At 37.6% G+C, this 18,818-nt stretch overlaps 3 protein-coding genes across 3 annotated transcripts in view; 1 reads left to right on the forward strand and 2 right to left on the reverse strand.

The window, feature by feature from the left end:
* Positions 1-18,818, forward strand: part of MED12L (mediator complex subunit 12L) — a 321,906-nt gene that overhangs the window by 222,978 nt on the left and 80,110 nt on the right. The gene's annotated exons all lie outside the window — the stretch shown is intronic.
* P2RY13 (purinergic receptor P2Y13) lies at positions 4,469-7,173 on the reverse strand. The gene is made up of 2 exons (XM_082625559.1): positions 7,133-7,173; positions 4,469-6,676 (listed from the first exon to the last, which is right to left on the reverse strand). The coding sequence occupies exon 2, from the start codon at positions 6,659-6,661 to the stop codon at positions 5,660-5,662; it is 1,002 nt and encodes a 333-aa protein (XP_082481685.1). The 5' UTR covers positions 6,662-6,676; positions 7,133-7,173; the 3' UTR covers positions 4,469-5,659.
* Positions 13,852-17,015, reverse strand: P2RY12 (purinergic receptor P2Y12; the record flags this gene model as incomplete). Its single annotated transcript, XM_082625564.1, has 2 exons — positions 16,851-17,015; positions 13,852-14,894 (listed from the first exon to the last, which is right to left on the reverse strand). Exon 2 carries the CDS (start codon positions 14,869-14,871, stop codon positions 13,852-13,854), a length of 1,020 nt encoding a protein of 339 aa, XP_082481690.1. The 5' UTR covers positions 14,872-14,894; positions 16,851-17,015.

Raw genomic sequence — 18,818 nt, forward strand, 5'->3', positions numbered from 1 at the left:
ATCCTTCCAGCTGGTTCTGGTACCTGCTAAAGTTTGAAAACTACTGATTTAACACATGTGTCCTATATTCATATCACCTACATTTGGTTTCCATGTAAAATTTAAAATGTGGAGTTGTGTTTCCAGGCATTTCAATTGATTTGTAAGGGCTGCTGTCTTTTCAGTGTGTACTTGCTTAGCTATTAAACACAGCTGGGTATGGGTTCCTCTGCTGTGGTGCTTTTGTTCTGTTAAGATCTAATCTATGTGAGCTTTGATCTATTCACTTACTGGAAGAGTACAGTTTACCTGGGGTGATGGTCAGGCATTTTTAGAAAGAAGACTTTAGAAAGTTATGGAATGAGCTGCTTTCAAATGCATATGGAATATATGAAGTGATGAGATGAATAAGACTGAGTAATTATTTTATATTCTGATGTCATGATCACTTTATCAGCCATCTAACTTCTTTGAGTTGGGAATTCACACTGCTTCTCTGCCTCTTCCTCCCCAGCCCCCGCCTTTTTTTTCATTATTTTATTTTTTTAACTTTTTATTTTATATTTGATTAACATAATCAGTATAGTTGATTAACAATGTTGTGATAGTTTCAGGTGTACAGCAAAGTGATTCAGTTATACATATACATGTATCTATCCTTTTTCAAATTCTTTTCCCATTTAGTGTGTTACATAATATTGAACAGAGTTCCCCATTTAAAATATAGCAGTGTGTACATGTCAGTCCCAAACTCCCAATATATCCCTCCCCCAACGCACCCATCCCCCCTGGTAACCATAAGTTAGTTCTCTAAGTGTATGAGTCTGTTTCTGTTTTGTAAATAAGTTCATTTGTATCATTTCTTTTTAGATTCTGCATATAAGTGATATCATACACTATTTCTCTTTCCCTGTCTGACTTCACTCAGTATGACAATCTTTAGGGTCCATCCATGTTGCTGCAAATGGCATTATTTCATTCTTTTTAATGGCTGAGTAACATTCCATTGTATATATGTATCACATCTTCTTTATCCAGTCATCTGTCGATGGACGTTTAGGTTGCTTCCATGTCTTGGCTTATTGTAAACAGTGCTGCAGTGAACATTGGGGTGCATGTATCCTTTCAGACCATGTTTTTGTCTGGATATATGCCCAGAAGTGGGATTGCAGGATCATATGGTAGCCCTACTTTTAGTTTTTTAAGGAACCCTCATACTGTTCTTCATAGTGGCTGTACCAATTTACATTCCCACCAACAGTGTAGGAGGGTTCCCTTCTCTTCACACCCTTTCCAGCATTTATTATTTGTGGATTTTTTGTTGGTAGCTATTTTGACTGGTGTGAGGTGATATCTTATTGTAGTTTTTATTTGCATTTCTCTAATAGCGATGTTGAACACCCTGTCATGTGCCTCTTGGCCATCTGTATGTCTTCTTTGGAGAAATGTCTATTTATCTGTTGCATTTCTCTACACTAACAGTGAGCGATCAGAGAGAGAAATTCAAGAAACGATCCCATTTACCATCTCATCAAAAAGAATAAAATACCTGGGAATAAACCTACCTAAGGAGACAAAAGACCTGTACTCTGAAAATTATAAGACACTGATGAAAGAAATCACAGACACACAGACATATACCATGTTCTTGGATTGGAAGTATCAATATTGTCAAAATAACTGTACTACCCAAGGCAATCTGATTCAGTGCAATCCCTATCAAATTACCAAAGGCATTTTTCACAGAACTAGAATAAAAAAATCTTAAGATTTGTATGGAGCCACAGAAGACCCCAAATAGTGAAAGGAATCTTGAGAAAGAAAAAAGGAGCTGGAGGAATCAGGCTCCCTGACTTCAGACTATGCTACAAAGCTACAGTCATCAAAACAGTAATGGTACTGGCACAGAACATAAAAATATACATCAATGGAACAGGATAGAAAGCCCAGAAGTAAACCCATGCACCTGTGGTCAATTAATCTATGACAACGGAGGCAAGACTATACAATGGGGGAAAGACAGTCTCTTCAATAAATGGTGCTGGGAAAATTGGACAGCTACCTGTAACAGAATGAAACTAGAACAGTATCTAATACCATACACAAAAATAAGCTCAAAGAGGATTAAAGACCTAAATGTGAGACCCGGACACTATAAAACTCTTAGAGGAAAACCTAGGCAGAATACTCTCTGACATAAATCGCAGCAATGTTTTTTGATCCATCTCCCAGAGTAATGGAAATAAAAACAAAAATAAACAAATGGGACCTAATTAAACTCAAAAGCTTTTGCACAACAAAGGAAATCGTAAACAAAATGAAAAGACAACCCACAGATTGGGAGAAAATATTTGCAAATAATGTGACTGACAAGGGATTAATCTCCAAAATTTATAAGCAGCTCATGCAGCTTAATACCATCACAGCAAACAACCCAATCAAAAGATGGGCAGAGTTCCTTCCCCTTTTACAGTAATTTCTCTTGGTTTCTGAAGACGAATTCTGCATGGGACAATATCCTCTCTCACTTCCCCTGCATCAGGGGTATTTGGAAGGCCTTATCCAATAAAAATGATGACAGTGTAGCTTTTGACAGAAGCCCTTAATTGTGCTCTGAGCTTACAGAATTTATCAAAGCTACTAATGTTTTTTTTCCCCTTTTTCCTCTCTTCTATGTCTCATTAATGGCTATGGTATAGTTCCCCGTTCTGTAAGTATTCTAGATTTTAGTATTTGTGATTGCTAGTCTGGGAAGTTCTCCTCAAATAGTTGCTTTTCATTTTGTGAATGTGATTTTAAGCTGACTCTTCTCTAAGTTTTTGGTAGATTACTTCATTCTACATGTCAGGAACTCTGCTTTTGACTGTAATATTATTATAATGGAATGAAATATTTGCATTTATGGTGGGCACATTTCCTATTGAAATTTTATCTTGAAAGATCTTTCTAAAAAATTATATTCATTATCTATATCCATTCAGTGTATTTTGAAAATATTATTAGAGCTGAAATACATGGATTATATTCCCAAGCATAGTTTGAAATGTGGCTTAGATGCAGTTACTTATAATACGTTATTAGAGTCTGCTCATGATTGTATAATGTACTCAGTAAAGGTAACATGGATTTAGTGACATCTCTAATAGTTATTATGACTTAATTCTTTTATTTTAGCAAATGAAAATCAGATGTCAAAGTACTTTCTAAGAGTTTTGGTGATGGTAATATGCTACAGTTACAAATTTTACTTAACCAAAACCAACAATACATAGCTAAAGCATTTTGTCAATAGCTTTAAAACTGAAATGATGATAGACGTTAGCCCCCAAGCTATACGTGTACTGTTTAGTAATCCTGCTTCCTTCCCGGTCATTCACTAGTGAACCCAAGAACACCCGCACTTCCCAGGCCCCTGTGTACATGCATAGGAGACCAACTAAAAAGAGCCTGAGCTTTCAAGAAGTTTATATTATCATTTGATAAGGAAAACATCAGTGAAAATGGGCTTCCCTTTTGCTTCTCTAGTATGTAAAAATAAAGCCAGTTTGGTATTTTATCAAATATTTATTGATTGCACAATGAGACACAATCTCTGCTCTCAAAAGTACACATAGGGTATTAAAAGAGTAGATGCGTGTATGAGCCAGTAATTACAAAGCAGTGTGATCATTATAATAATTGAGGTGTAACAGCATACAGATGATGGAGTGACTGGGTTTGAGGTGGTGGTGGGAATTCAGCCAGATGAGACTTCATGGTTTAAGTGATGGCAACTTAGGGTTCCACAGATGGATAAGAGTTTTCTTGGTGAGTCAGAGGGAAATTTACAAGTGCAATGACATGGGGGCAAAAAAGGAGCATAGCATTTTCTGATAATTATAAACTTATATGAGAGTGTGAATTTCCAAGGATGGAAGAATGCTTAGGAAAAAAGGCCAGAAAGGTGGGCAAGTTCCAGGGCCTTCAGGGCCTTTGAGGCCATGGAAAGAGGCCTGGGGTTCACAGTCTGATGGTTGTATTGGAACTAGTGGCACATCTACAGAACATGTCTACTCCTTTGTACATTTTATCTAGAAGGTGCAAATCAGCATCTACAATTCCAGATAACCATACTTTAGCAGCTCTTTTTTGAACCACAGAGGGATTCAGGAAAACATGGAGGTAAATAAATACAAGTAGGTCACCATCCTCTAAAAATTTCCCAGTATAGATGTTACTGATCGTGGGTCAGCAGTTCTATCTATATATGTACCAAGAATGGCATAACTATGACATATTCTATTTAAAACATTTGTAATTTATCCTCTGTGGGAAGTATTGTGGGAGATACCAAGAAAACATGACATATTTTCTGTCTTCAAAATATGTTGTCTTTCTTAAAAAATCCTAACCATCTTTGGGGGATGCAGTCAAGAATACACCAAGCTAGGGACTTCCCTGGTGGCACAGTGGATAAGAATCTGCCTGCCAATGCAGGGGACACGGGTTCGAGACCTGGTCTGGGAAGATCCCACATGTCACGGAGCAACTAAGCCCACGCACCGCAACTTCTGAGCCTGCGCTCTAGAGCCCGCGGGCCACAACTACTGAGCCCGTGAGCCACAACTACTGAAGCCCACGTGCCTAGAGCCCGTGCTCCGCAACAAGAGACGCCACCGCAGTGAGAAGCCCCCACACCACAATGAAGAGTAGCCCCTGCTCACTGCAACTAGAGAAAGCCCGCTCACAGCAACGAAGACCCAATGCAGCCAAAGATAAATAAATAAATCTATTTTTAAAAAAAGATAGAATACAGCAAGCTAGTAAAAGGAACTCGGCATTGAGGGCCGTAACACATACCCAAACAGTGGGAGAGGTAATTATTTTCAACCAGAGACATGAGGAAGGAGCATGGAAGTGCTGGCCCAGGAAGGCTTTGCTGAGTAGGTGGAATAGTCAACCACCGTTAGAGTATTTGCTGGGCAGAGGGGGGATTCCAAAGAATAAGAATACAGTATTCTCACCCTTGAATTTGTACACACTCAGGATGTAAGCAAAGTATTACGGTACAGTGTTTTATGTGGCTTAGTAATGCTGCTCGTGCCTCCTATGGTGTGGCTGCATACTGGGGAAGAGGCTGTTTGTAACTGTGAGAAGAAGCGCCTTCATCAGGTATCTGGGCTTTCTGACCTATTCCCCAGACGCGTTACATCTAGCACCCCTTTCAACCTCTAGCCTCAGTTTTCACCAAAGGACTCGCAAGGTGGGTTTTTTTGGGTTTTTTCTTTTTAAATCAGCAGGTGGGATACAAAAGCAGTAGCGTTGTTTGAATTACATGTGCAGAAGAATGTGAGGTGTTTTAGAGTGGGGGAATATATTTTTTATAATTCGAAAATATGTATTTTTAGGAATATACATTTCCCCATGGTAAATCTTTTCCAGAGTGTAAGTGAACACTCTTGAAAAGGTGACTTCTAGTGGCTGTTTGCTTCCTGTTGCATTCTCTTACGGATACTTCATTTCAGCTTATGAGTAGATCTACGTGGAATTAAAATTTATATAATCCTTTCTGTACACGAGGATAGTAAAATGTAAGAAAGCATTTGCTCGAAGCTATCTTTTCTTTCACTGCTTACATTTGATTTCCAAGTAAATTGTCTTTTGAAGTCTTGTCAGTCAGTCGTTAACCATGATAAAGTTATCAGCTTAGGGTTATATTGTCTGACTGACTCGTATGATTTTCCTGGGTGGATGCTGCAATCTTTCTCCCTTTCATACATGGTAGCCTCTCTGTGAATTTTTTACATAAGAATATATATATTAAGGGATCCATGCAAATGTTAGTTGCTGCCAAAAAAAGGGTTGTTTCTTTAGCTAGAAACAGTTGATTTTGCAATCGACAGTCAGTCTTACGGTTGGTTTGACTGTGAGTATATGGGACTCTGGCGAAATGAAATGGAGCGAAACACACAAAGAAGACAGCCACGACAACAAATACTTTACCTTCTAGCCTTTTGCTGTTTTTGCTGCCCTTACTCTTGGACTTTCTATAAGAATTGTATACCTTTTTTGCAATCACCATGTAGAATAGAAGCATTAGGACAAAAACAGTCCAGAAAATGAACTGGGAAATGTAGTTCACCACTTCATGCCATTTCAGCCCAAGAGGACCCTTTAAGGAGGCACACTTTTTCACAGATGACGGCGTTGCTTCCTTGTTGCTTAAGATCATATTTGGCAGGGAGAGGACGAACAAAAAGAGCCAGATGAGGGTTGAGACCACTTTTGCAAAAGCAGGTTTTTGTACGAAAAATTTTCCAAAAGGTCTGATGATCTTGAGGAACCTGTCAAAGGCTATGAGCCCCAGCAGTGTGATGCCCACATACATGGTCTCGTAAAAGACGACGGCAGAGAAACGACACACAAAGGCTCTGAGCTGCCAGGGTCCAAGGCGCGCGTCTGAGAGGATTTTAAACGGAAGCATGAGCGTCATTATCAAGTCGGCCACCAAAGTATTTTTGAGGTAGACAACGAAGGTGGAGGAGCTGGGGATGTGAATGAACACCCACAGGGCCAAAGTGTTCAGCAGGGCGCCCATGAAGAAAACCACAGTGTAGATGGCTGGGAACACCAGGTGTGCTGCCTGCAAGTCCCTGGGGCACCTCTCAGACCCGTTGAAGCCCTTCATCACTGTGTCGTTCATGGTTTCCAATGTCAGCTGTTACACATAAACATACACACACAGTAAAACAAGAAGCATTTCATGATTTCAAAACACTACTTGTTAAAAGCAGACTTTAGGTTTGCAGCATAGTAGCACCTTACACGTATTCATCCCATTTAATAGATCATTTGAGAAGTCACATGTTGTTTCTGGCCAGAATTTTTAAAGCACATAGTACCTTTTTGGTACTTGTAACAGTACCATTACTTTCACACCCTTATGAAATCTAAATAACCGGTTCTACCCCATTCACAAGTTCGACTTTTGGCATGGCAGTAAAACAAAGCTGGCTAAGAGGTAAAGTTATTCATGTCAGATTGCTGTACATTATGTAATTTCCTAGGCTCATAATCTAAGGTTTGTAGAATGTTAACCTTAAAGCATTTTTTTCCCCTTGAACATATTCCATCATTTATAAGCAAGCCACTCATAATAACAGTTGAAAGTCACCTTTGTTTGGGAGGATACTCAGCTCAGTGTCTTCCGATCGAGGCAGTCATTAGTTCAGCCCATGAAGGGCATGTGAAGCAAATGTCGTTCTGCTTTCTTATACCCAGTTTCCTTCCTCATTTTCACGTGTGCAGTGTGATCCATTAGAACCTCTTCATATGCAAACCTTTGGGGGATTTTCTAATAAGGAAGCTCTCTCATTTTAAACTTGTATACTGTTAATCTACTCTGGTTTGAGTAAGTCAGTTTAGTTGCAGTTGTTTTTATATTTTCTCATATAATAACTTTCCTGCAGTTTATCTTCTCTACATGTTCAATGGAATTTTTAGTGCCTTTTGTATATAATAATAGGGAGAAATGTAAAGAAAACAGCCCCAAATTGTAGGAGAATAAGAGTTGACTCTAAAATCAGACAGCATCGTCATCTGCGTCCTTGTAGCCTGCTTTTTTCAGAAATGGGTGTTCATTAGGTATGACCTGATTATTTCTGTAGACATGTATCGTAGTCTTTTGGTCTTTCAATCTCTGAGAGATAAAAGGATGTATTGTCTAAGAGTTAAGGGCTATAAGACCCAAATTTTGGTGGGTTAGAATTCCAGATTCACCAATTACTGAGTAGTAGATAATAGACAAATGATTTAGTAGCTCTGTGCCTCATTTTCCCCATCTGTATAATGGGTTTAATAATAGTACATACCTCAGTGTTGAGAGGCTGAGATGAGTGCCTAGAATAGTGCTGACTATACATGAAGCGTGAAAAAAACGTTAGCCACTCACTGCTCTGGTGAGCGAATTGCAGATTTAAATGGAGATATACTATTTCACTTATGAGAAAGCCATTTTTGGAAGTCTTTCTGTATTTGTGATTGTATGCAAAGTGCTGAAAACTTCAGGAATTTCATCAGTCAACCTTGGGTCGAGTTCTATAAAATTTTTGGAAGTATGTAATTGCTGCTTTTGTATAGAGAAAGCTGTTGTCTGTGAAGAAATGTTTGCTCGCCAGATAGGTAAAGGGAAAGAAGAAATCAGAAGATCCTATGAGGGAATGTGGAGTTCTCCATGGTGAGTTTCACTTCATATTTCTTTCTATGAGTTTTGCCACAGAATTGGACCAGACTGTCGCGTTGGCTTGATCGAGCATTTTGGGTGACTTAGCTTGGAATTCTGAGAATGAAATTACATATCCCACTGGACATTTTTATGAGGGAATAGGATGCCTGATAATTTTGGTTGGAACTACCCAGTGTGGTGGCACAGTCTGAAAAATTGGTGTTTGATTCAAATAAATTGATTCTTGGAAAATACAGATTCTGGATTGTATTAATGTAACGGAACATAATTTAAACATGTATCCTTTTATTTGCTTCAGTAGAGAATAAAAGCAAACTTAAAAAAATTTAAGTAGAGGAACTAGACCTATGTCAATTAAGTATAAATTTCCTGATGGCTCCAAATCCATTATTTAGATGCAGGTTTGGAATAGTTTCAATTTCAACAAGGGAAATGCTGTACAAGATAGTTTCATAATATGAAAACTGGAAATCACTTTTTGGTCAAATTTCAAAATGCCGAAATGTGGGAAATCTAAGAAGAGGAACTAATTTACAGTGGCATTTCTAGAGTTACAGAAGTATCTTCTCAGATGTAGTAGGTTTCAAAATGTTTGAGTGTAGTAAGTATCCAACAAATCACTCACTCCTTTATGTCCATGTGCTTCAAACGTATTAGCCAACAGTCTCTTAGCTCACAGTGGTGCTGCTGCCCCCTGAGGGAGGGTGCTTCACCCTTGTTGCCATATCTTAGAGGCTGTGATGGGACAGGAGCACTGCCTCAGGAGCCAGAGGGCCTGGGTTCATTTCCTTATTCCACCTTTACTTGTGACTTTGGTCAAGTTACTTATGCTGTCTGTGAAACCAGTGCCCCCTTTTAACAATGAAAATAAGTAATAGTATTTGCTCTATAGGGTTGTTAAGGGGATCAAATTAGTGAACGTCTGCCAGGTGCTTTGAATAATGTCCGTCAAATGGTACATGTTAGTAAGTTTCTTATTAAATGAAATTAAAAGAAAAATGGAATACCGTGTGCACCTGTGGGGATAGTGCACAAAAGACAGGAGTGAATCACAGAAGATAACGGATGAAGGGTCCTAGAAATTATTCAGATTTGGCAAGCTCCTAAACTAAACATTTAAAGTTCTATCAAGCTCAAAGGGAATTTAGTCAAAACCAATTAAATCACACTAGCTATACTTTCTAAGTGATTATCTGGTCTTATTTAATTCTTACAGCAGTCTCAGAGATCCGTCCCATTTTACAGATGAGAAAATGGAGGCGCAGACGTTAAGCAGTTTGCCCAAAGTCCTGCAACCAAAGCCCACTGTAAACCCTCATGGTCTGGTTTCAGAGCCCCCGCTTGGAACCAGCCTCTCTCTCTCCTGTCTTCCAGAAGCCAGAGACAAGGTGAATGTGGAATTGTTTACCAAATTCTGGAGTTTTTGAGCTGGGTATTACTGATTGGTGAGTGAGGAGATACAATCTACTATAAAGTTTCAGGGACTTGTGAGACTCTTAGTCTCAAAGTGAGGTGCCAGGTTGAAAACATAAATTGGTTCATAGCAGTAGGATCAGGAGAGAATCAAATATGTAAGGAAAAGTCATAGAAATTAGAAGCCTGCCAAATGGGAATAAACTACTTTTTGCATTTGCTGTCTCCTTAGGGATTGTCTTTTGGATCAGAGTCAACAGTATAATGTTCATGTTGATGTAACCACTACCATATAAATGACAATTGAAAAGGTGTGGAAGTATTTGCTTTCATTTGGAATGAAAGTCAAAGTGGGAACTCCTGTACTCATAGAAGAGCCTTTTACTTCCCCTCAAAGGATACCATGGTACTTTCTCAGATTATATGAAAGTGTTTAAAATTCCACAGTGAATTAACCCACGGTGGTAATAATCTAAAATAAATTATGCAGTTTAACATTAACTGTAGTGATCTGTGTATAAATAAATTTAATATTAGAAAATCTCTACATATAACTGGAAACAGGCAATAAATTCACACTATTATCTGAAACACATATATTAATATCCAGTTTCATAATTTTATTATAAAAGGAAAACCAGTTTAAAGAATATATGTCTATATATAGTAGAAAGTGAAAGTTAATTCCCTTTACATATACATACCAGTGTGTGTGCAAATATATATATTTATGTATTGACATATTAGATCTTTGTTTCTTTCATTCCATGTTAGTACATGAAGATTTGCTAACAAGTTTTTTTTTTGTTGTTACACTATATAAAGGTACCATAGTTTAGTTAAGCTGTTACTGATGGACGTTTAGTTTCTTTTTTTCCCCATTTTTCCCCTATTGAAAACATGCTGTAGAGCGAATACCTCTCCATGTATTTTTGTATTTTGTTCCAATATTTATAGGAAGTTTCCTAGAAGTGGGATTACTGGATCAAAAGCTATGCATTGCAATGTTAAATGATATTTTCAAAAAGCTTTCCAGAAAGACTGTACCCATTTATAGTCTCACCAAGTAGGATTATCCAGCATTATTACTAAAAATGTTTTAAATCAGTTCTAAACTTACAGGTGAAAAAAGCCATGTCATGTAAATATAAATTTATTTATTAATGAGGATATGTATCTTTTCATATTTTCATTGCCTATTTGTATTTCTCCTGGAAATTGATTTTTTTCTTGCCCTTTTCCCATTTTCTAAAAAAAAGTCAGGCTGTTTCTCACTTATTGGCTTGCAAGTATACTTGCATGTGTTTAGTTCCCACCAGCCTCATTGTAATCCCAGTTCCCACTTTGGGTGTTACCAGATCATCTAGGTCAGCCGTAGGAACCTGTAGGTGTTTTCAGTGCAAAACTGCTGAAACATCGAGATGCATGCATGAAGAGGGGGGGTTCTTTCTCTACATAGGGCCTTTCTCCCTGTTTTTAGAGTTCTAGTCCAGGGGTTGTCAATCTTCTAAATAGCCAGTTAGTAAATATTTAGGTTTTGTGACCCTGCAGTCTGTCACAACTATTCAACCCTGTTGTTGTAGCAGGAAACCAGTCATAGATAAAACCTGAGTGGGTGTGGCTTGTGTGCTAATAAAACCTTATGGACACAAAAACTTGAATTTCATACTTTAATGCAGCGTAAAGTTCTATTCTTCCTCCTGATTTTCCTCCTGCAAACATTTGAAAATGTAAAAACCATTCTTAAGTCACAGGCTGTACAAAACAGGTGCTAGGGTAGATTTGGCTTGTAGGCTAGAGTTTGTCACATCTGCCTTAGACTGTTTATATAAGAAACCACTGAGAGAAACTTCCAATAACCAGCATCCTTAGGACTTGTTAACCACTAAGGCTATGGGCAAGACTACATTTTGTTTGTCTCATCTTCTGAACCTGAGTCTACAAAATTTGGCATCTCCCTCTCTCCCTCTCTCCCTCTCTCCCTCTCTCTCCCTCTCTCCCTCTCTTGCTCTCTCCCTCTCTCTTTCTGTCTCTCGAAGTTATTGTGAAATGTGACATGTATTGTGTATATTAAAATTATTAAAGCTAGAGATAGTGACATTTTCTGTGTATCATGAGTGCTCCATAAATACTGATCTCTCAGTCTGTCTTGAATGGGATCAGTTTGATGTTTGATATAGAAGTATCAACAAAGTGTGATTTAGAGTTTAATGTAAATTTTTCATGTTATATATAAAAACATAGATAATTCCAAACATTTTACAATTCCCCCCCCACAAAACTATTGTAATACCATTAGCTTTTCTGTTTTTTTTAATTTTTTCTTTCTCTTGTGGAAAGAGTTTAATGAGTTTAATGAATGAGTTTAATCCAAAATGAAAGATTATTCAGGAAATCTCTGCCCATCCTGTAGTCTCCCGACACCTCATGTGATCCTGGCACCGTGAGGTGGCCAGCTTTCATCCACTCTCTGCCCCTGACTTGACTGGACTGAGGAGTAAATCTGTCCTTCACTTTTCCCATATACAAAGTAAGATGGTCAGGTTAGTTGATCCTTAGTTTCTCTTCCAGCTCAAATATCCTGGTATTCTTACAGAATGTGCTTGCTCATATGACATTAGAGTGAATTGCATTGGTTTACCTGGCAGAAATGGCTACTGCCTTTGCCCCAGCAGTAGGTCGAATATGTGTCTTTTTTGATGCATGCCTCTATGTGCATCTCCACTGACATCCAGTGCTTGCTTGCAGAAGTGCCAGAGAAGGAAATGTGGCTGCTCAAGAATAGATACCATCTAGAGAGTTAAATGAGTTCAACTGTGTACTGAAATTTAACTCAGCAGAATAAAATAGATTACTATTGGAGTTCAGTGAACTTCCTTTTACTACAACTCACCATTTTTATTTCTTCTCACATTATATTTAGATATTGGTTTCTATGCCTTGTATTTGGGAATCACCTCTGAGGATCCTAAATAATTGAGATAAATCCTGTCCACTTCCAAGTGTGTTACGTATTTTTTTATAATAAAAAATAATATGGCTTGTGGGGAATCAGACTACATTATAAGTTTGACCTATTTTTTCATTTACATATGAACTAACTGATGTGAGGTGTCACCTTCAGAAGAGATTTTGCCCAATAGTGTGTAATAAAACGGATTGTGTTGGCAGCTATCCTTTCTTAAAGGGGTTTGTTTGATATAGGCGTATATGAAAGATGAGTCATAGCATCTATTATCTCTGAACAAAGAAATCCCCACAAAGTATGTTTTAGAGTTTAATGTAAATTTTTTATTATCTACACAAACAGGTAATTCCAGACATTTTCATCACTTTCCTGCTAATAGTTATACTGTTCAACTGCATAATCATATTTAACTTGTTTTTCTCATAAGGGAAATGTTCATTAACCCAAATCGCAGGCAGTTTCTAGAAGCTAGTTAATAATGATAAGTATTGATGATGGTATTGTATTTACTAAAGTTGTCAAAGTAGTAGCAAACTGGTTTCTCTGGTGTTAAGGATATATTCATAAGTTTTTGGTATTAGAATGTCATAAGGCAACTATTTTAATAACTGTGCTATTTTTGCTCTTTTTCTTGAGAAGGTAGTTTTAAAACTTCTATCTTCTTAATGAAAAAAAAATTTAGTCTCATCAATTACCATTTCAATTAGTTTAAATCCCTTAAGTTTTTGCTTATAATTAAAAGTTAGTAGTTACTTATGAGTATCACAATAGGTCAGCATTTGGTTAAGGGACTGGGATATATATACATATGTAAGTACATGTAAGTATATATACATATGTAAGTATATAAGTATAATATTTGGTCAGAAGATTTTATCAGATTTATCATTCTTAGTTGATTATAATAAGTTGACAATAGCATTGTGATCAGTAATATATTTTAAAAATTACCGGAAATGTTATTATATGGTTACCCATTTTGCCAAAGCTCTACACGTCTGACTTCTGTGTAGTTTTGCAGGTGGCATGGTGAGTGGGTGCAGTTTGTTTTGCTACACAGCTCCATGTTCAGTTACTTTTCTGCATTTTAAGATTGCTTTCAGTACCGGACAAGTAAACGAAAATTGCTTGTGTCACCTTCTGTGACCCGTTTCAAGAGTTATCGTTACTAACTCAGCTACTTCTTAGTCAGTATTAATATTTTCACCTAGTGCTTGCCTGTTAGGAGCTCCAAACACTAATAGACTTAAATATTACCTCAGTTTGTTTACATTAGGGTCTCTTCACTTGGGTCACCACCATCCTGTCCTTTTTTCCTGTTTTTATGGGATGGAGATGATGCCGAATTGGAGCATCTCAGCATACTCATCAAGGAATTTTTGAAGGATTTGCAAAGGAAAAAGTAGATGAATGGATCCAGGCACGCGTTTAAGGAAGTTAACCAGAGAGTGCTTTCTTTGACGTAGAACAGAGTATTCTCAGCGGAGCAGTCAAAGACGTCCCGGGTTTGACTCAGGGTGTAGGGAATTCGGGCAAAATGGAAAGGAACGAAACAAATAAAAAACACAGCAATGATAATGAAAACTTTGATGTTTACCTTTTTCTTGGGGACTCTGCCGACGCCCCTGGTTCTCACGTATGACTTGTACAGTTCTTTTGTAATGAGCGTGTAGCATACAATGACAATTAGAAAATTAATCCAGAAAATGACTTGACAGATGTAGTTGACTATTTCATGCCAGACCAGACCAAACTCTGATTTCAGGAATGAGCATTTCTTCACATTCTTGTCACTCGGCCTCCTGTTGGTCAGAATCATGTTAGGCAAGGAAAGTAAGAACATGAACGCCCAGATGATGACAGAGAGAATCTTAGCCCCCAAGAGATTGTTGGGGTTGGATGTTTTAAATGGCCTGGTGGTCTTCTGGTAGCGATCGATAGTTATCAGTCCTAGAAATGAGATACTGATGTACATCGTGAAGTAAAATACAACGGAGGTCACTTGGCACACAAAGGCTCTCAGCGGTCCTGTTCCCAGTTTGGCATCGCTGAGGATTTTGAATGGAAAAGTCAGAATCATGAGAAGATCAGAAATGACTGTGTTCTTAAGGAAAATAATAAAGTTGGATTTACTGTGGATTTGAAAGAAAATCCTCATTGCCAGGCTGTTTGTGATGAGTCCAACGAAAAACAGCACGGTATAGAAGAGCGGGAAGAGGACCTGGGTGATTTTGTAATCTCTGGTGCACAGGCTGCCATTCCCAGCCGCAGTGGTGAGGTTGTCCATGGCTTGTGTTTCTTCTTTGCTACCTAGAGGGGGACAGAGGGGATGGTTATTATCAGTCCCAGATATTCGATTTCACTCTCATCTCTGTGGGTAACATTTTTGGACAAAAAGTGAGGTGTCTGAGCCTCACTGGGACAGTGAGAACACAGAAAATTAAATCTCAAAATATTTCATGGTGACAAATATTTTATCTGTAGCAAAATAAAATAGCCTGAAGAATATTGTGTGAAGGCATGGCTACTTTGTGTTTCTTATTTTTTGAATGTTTGCCTCTTGTAGGACATTTTTGATCTTAGGCAAAAGTGCACGTACATAAAAACTAGAAGAGAAATATTCGGGCTGTGCTTTATTCTTCTGCAGCTTCATTTCCACGCCTTCTAACTTTTTTGTTTCTATTCACAGTCACTTTTCCTACACCATCCTGTTCCTGGACTTCATTTCCTCTAGTACCTTCAAAGGGTTCTAAGGAGAAATGACTGATAATTGCTGAGTAGAATTTTAAAAGTAAAAAGTGAAAAGAAATTTGTATAACATCATTTGTGGAAAAATTATTGTTAAATAAATAAAAAGCAGAAAACATTTTTTTTCTTTTATAATTGGAAGGTATTTCTGCTTCTGTATTGCTCAGTCATCCATTCGAAAATCAGCCTCATAGAGACTATTCTTTAGCTCCAAATATTTTAACCCATGTGTATCTCTTTTCCAACTTTGCTCAGTAAACTTTAAGGTTTTACATACGTTTTCTTGAATATCATTCAGTGCAAATTTTTAAATGCTAAAAAAATAAGGAAATGGCTTCTGTATGTAGTCATCAGATGGCATTCCTCAGAACAGCCTGGGCATACTTTCTAGATTTATAGAGTGTATATAATGGTAATTAAAATAAAATACCAAAATCATGTCCTTGTCTGGTTCCATAGGTTGTTATACCACAACAGGCAGCTATAAAGGAAATTAACACTTGACTTGAATACATTATTTGGCATCTAAGTTTTGAAATTTAAAATGAAATTTGTAAAATTTTAATTCATCAAAAACAAATGGAATTGATTCTATATAAAATATTATTCCTAAATATAAGACACGGTAATGTTAAAGTACAAATGTCTAAATTAAAAAAAAATGCTTCCATTTAAAAGATTGAAATATAACAAAGGCAGCACTAAGTTCTCCCAAATGTCAGTGGAATTCTTTTTTCCATCCTTTAATTACTGAAAGTAGAACAAGTTAAGATTCATGTCACAATATGGCTTCAATTTTCAATACCTCCTCATCTGTTTAACTTAAACAAACAAACAAACAAAACCTAAATAAACCCTAGTATTTGACACAAGATCACTGACTTAACCTTCCTTGCTACTGCTATTTGCCTTTGTTTATGCCCTGATGGTTTTGGAAATTCTACTTTGGGAATGCTCATTTTGCATAGACTGTAACTTATTTAATAAGTATTCTTGGTATTGAGAATTTCGGCTCCCTCTATCTATATTAAATTTCATTTTACACTCAAGGTAAAAATAAGTAAGAGCATTTGAATTTTATTTCCATGTTCTGTATAAATTTTTTTTTTTTAGTGAAGAAGTTAATGGTTATCTCTAACATCATTAATGCAGCTTGTATTTTAATTTATATTCCATATAAGTAACCTGCATTTGTATTGCTATTAAAGTTTTCCAACTTTAAGAAAACTTGAAAAAATTTACACACACATCATAGTGCAAATACATATACTTGTCAAATACTTCTAGAGATAAAGTTACCTGGTTACTCTGTTGATTCTGAAGGATTTGAATGTATCCAGTATGTGGTAGTTAATAAAACCTGCGGAGTGGCATCTGGTTATTTTCCTTTTAATGTCTTAGTTTAGCTGTTTACACTCTTTATGATAGACAATCTTCTGAGCTTTCATCAGTAAGGTCTTGAGTGTTCTGGAGAGAAATAGAGGGAGAAAGGAAGAGGACTTCACAATCAGAAATTACCTTCAGACACCGTGGACTCAAAGCTATGCAGACAATGTGTTTCCGTCTGGCTGCTTTTAGGACTTCTGCTTTTATTTCCTTGGGAAATATGGGGCAGGGAGGTGAGAAGTCATCTTTTAAAAAGCAATTTAAAATCTTGTGGTTTTTTACTGAAACCTGCCATAGAGTTGATGCTCTGTGAGTTCTTTGGGTTATTTCCCATGAAAATGATAAATCCAAGTGGAGATCAAGCCTATCAATGTCTGCTTCCTGGAGAAGGTTGCAAACTTGCTTTCTCAGATGTTTACTTACCTGGAAACATATGTGCTCAACACTGGGTGATATATTGCCTTTTAATAAGTAATCACATTTTAACTCGTAATGTGTTCTCCTTAGGGATGTTAGGTTTCTTGCTCTTTGGTTTTTTCCTGGTTAATAATGTCATTATTTTAAATCTGTGTTTGAGCATCTCTTTGTAGGCGACACAGTTTCCCCCCATTATAAATTTTAAGATTCTAAAATTACATTAAGAAAGAGAAACAGTTGTATCCATTGCCAGGCTTATTATATAGTGTCTTTCATGCTTTTCTTGAGTAGAATTTAAATATAAACAAATTATTATTACTTTTCTTTTGACTTTGCTTTTGTTTTTTTGGGGAAATATATCATTAAATGAAGGGGCTGTGGTATCACTATTACCTTTATGTAAATATTGTGGGCACTCATGCATGTGTACACACTCGTACAATATTTCAAACTGTAGTGCCCTTCTGTTACCAGCAGATCCACTTGGGTAGGTGTCTTTGCTGTGAACATATGTTTTGGTTATTTCTTTCTTCTGAGTTTTGAGTGTGTCTGTCTCTGTGTAGGTTAGATAATCTTCAAGGATGGTTTTTAAAGTACAGAACAGCAGCTCAGCGTCACCTGGGGAATCAGGAGAAATGCACGTTCTTGGGCACCAACCTAGCCCCAGTGGATCAGAAACTCAGGAATGCACCCCTCACCTGTAGTTCCATGAGCCTTCCAAGTGATGCTCATACACACTCAGGGTTGAAGACCACTGATTTAAACTACCTGAGAATTTTGTTGGCATTATGGATTTGAAATCAAGCTATGAATTTGGGTAATTTCAGTTGGAAATGTCAGTCACGTGATGATCCCTATCTGTTATTCATCTAGAGGTGTCAGTTTGATGCTATACTTTTATTTATTTATTATTTTTCCTTTTGCAGTATGCAGGCTTCTCACTGTTGTGGCCTCTCCTGTTACGGAGCACAGGCTCTGGACGCGCAGGCTCAGCGGCCATGGCTCACGGGCCCAGCCGCTCCACGGCATGTGGGATCTTCCCGGACCATGTAGGATCCTCCTGGACCGGGGCACGAACCCATGTCCCCTGCATCGGCAGGCGGACTCTCAACCACTGCACCACCAGGGAAGCCCTGATGCTACACTTCTAGAAAATTAACTTATTTGTTGGTTTAGAGAGACTGCATACTTTTTGAAAAAGCTTTTATGCTACACACACTTCAGAATAGTAATAGCCAACTTTTGATTTCTTATGTTGTCATGAATTAACTCATTTTATGATCTCAACTGTTCTTTGAAGTAGATAATCATCTTGTTTCTATTCTCTGGATGATGGAAACTAAGGAGCAGAACAGCAAAGTTAGAGATCCTGTTCAACCCATACTGTCTGATTCCAGAGCCTGCATCTGTGACCACTGAGTACAAAAATCTTCCCCATCTCACTGTCTCCACAACCCCTCCCTACACGCCCCACCCCTACACTGAGGCCCAACAGTAAGAGGTCAATGCCATGAATGGAATGGCTGCACTGTTAAGAAGCTAGGAGTCATGCTTGCCTTCACACCAGATTGTCAACTTTAGAGGATGTTTGTGAAGTGCTTCTAAGACCTTTGGATGAAACAAGGCTTTTGAAAAAAAAAAAGAAACATCATGACTATTTTCAACAAGTTAATATGCCATACT

Source organism: Mesoplodon mirus, assembly GCF_964341445.2.
Source record: "Mesoplodon mirus genome assembly, chromosome: 6".
Lineage (NCBI taxonomy): Eukaryota > Metazoa > Chordata > Mammalia > Artiodactyla > Ziphiidae > Mesoplodon > Mesoplodon mirus.

What these genes read in the sequence shown, in the direction of transcription:
- P2RY13 (XM_082625559.1), bottom strand. Translation starts at nt 6,661, where the DNA reads ATGAACGACACAGTGATGAAGGGCTTCAACGGGTCTGAGAGGTGCCCC.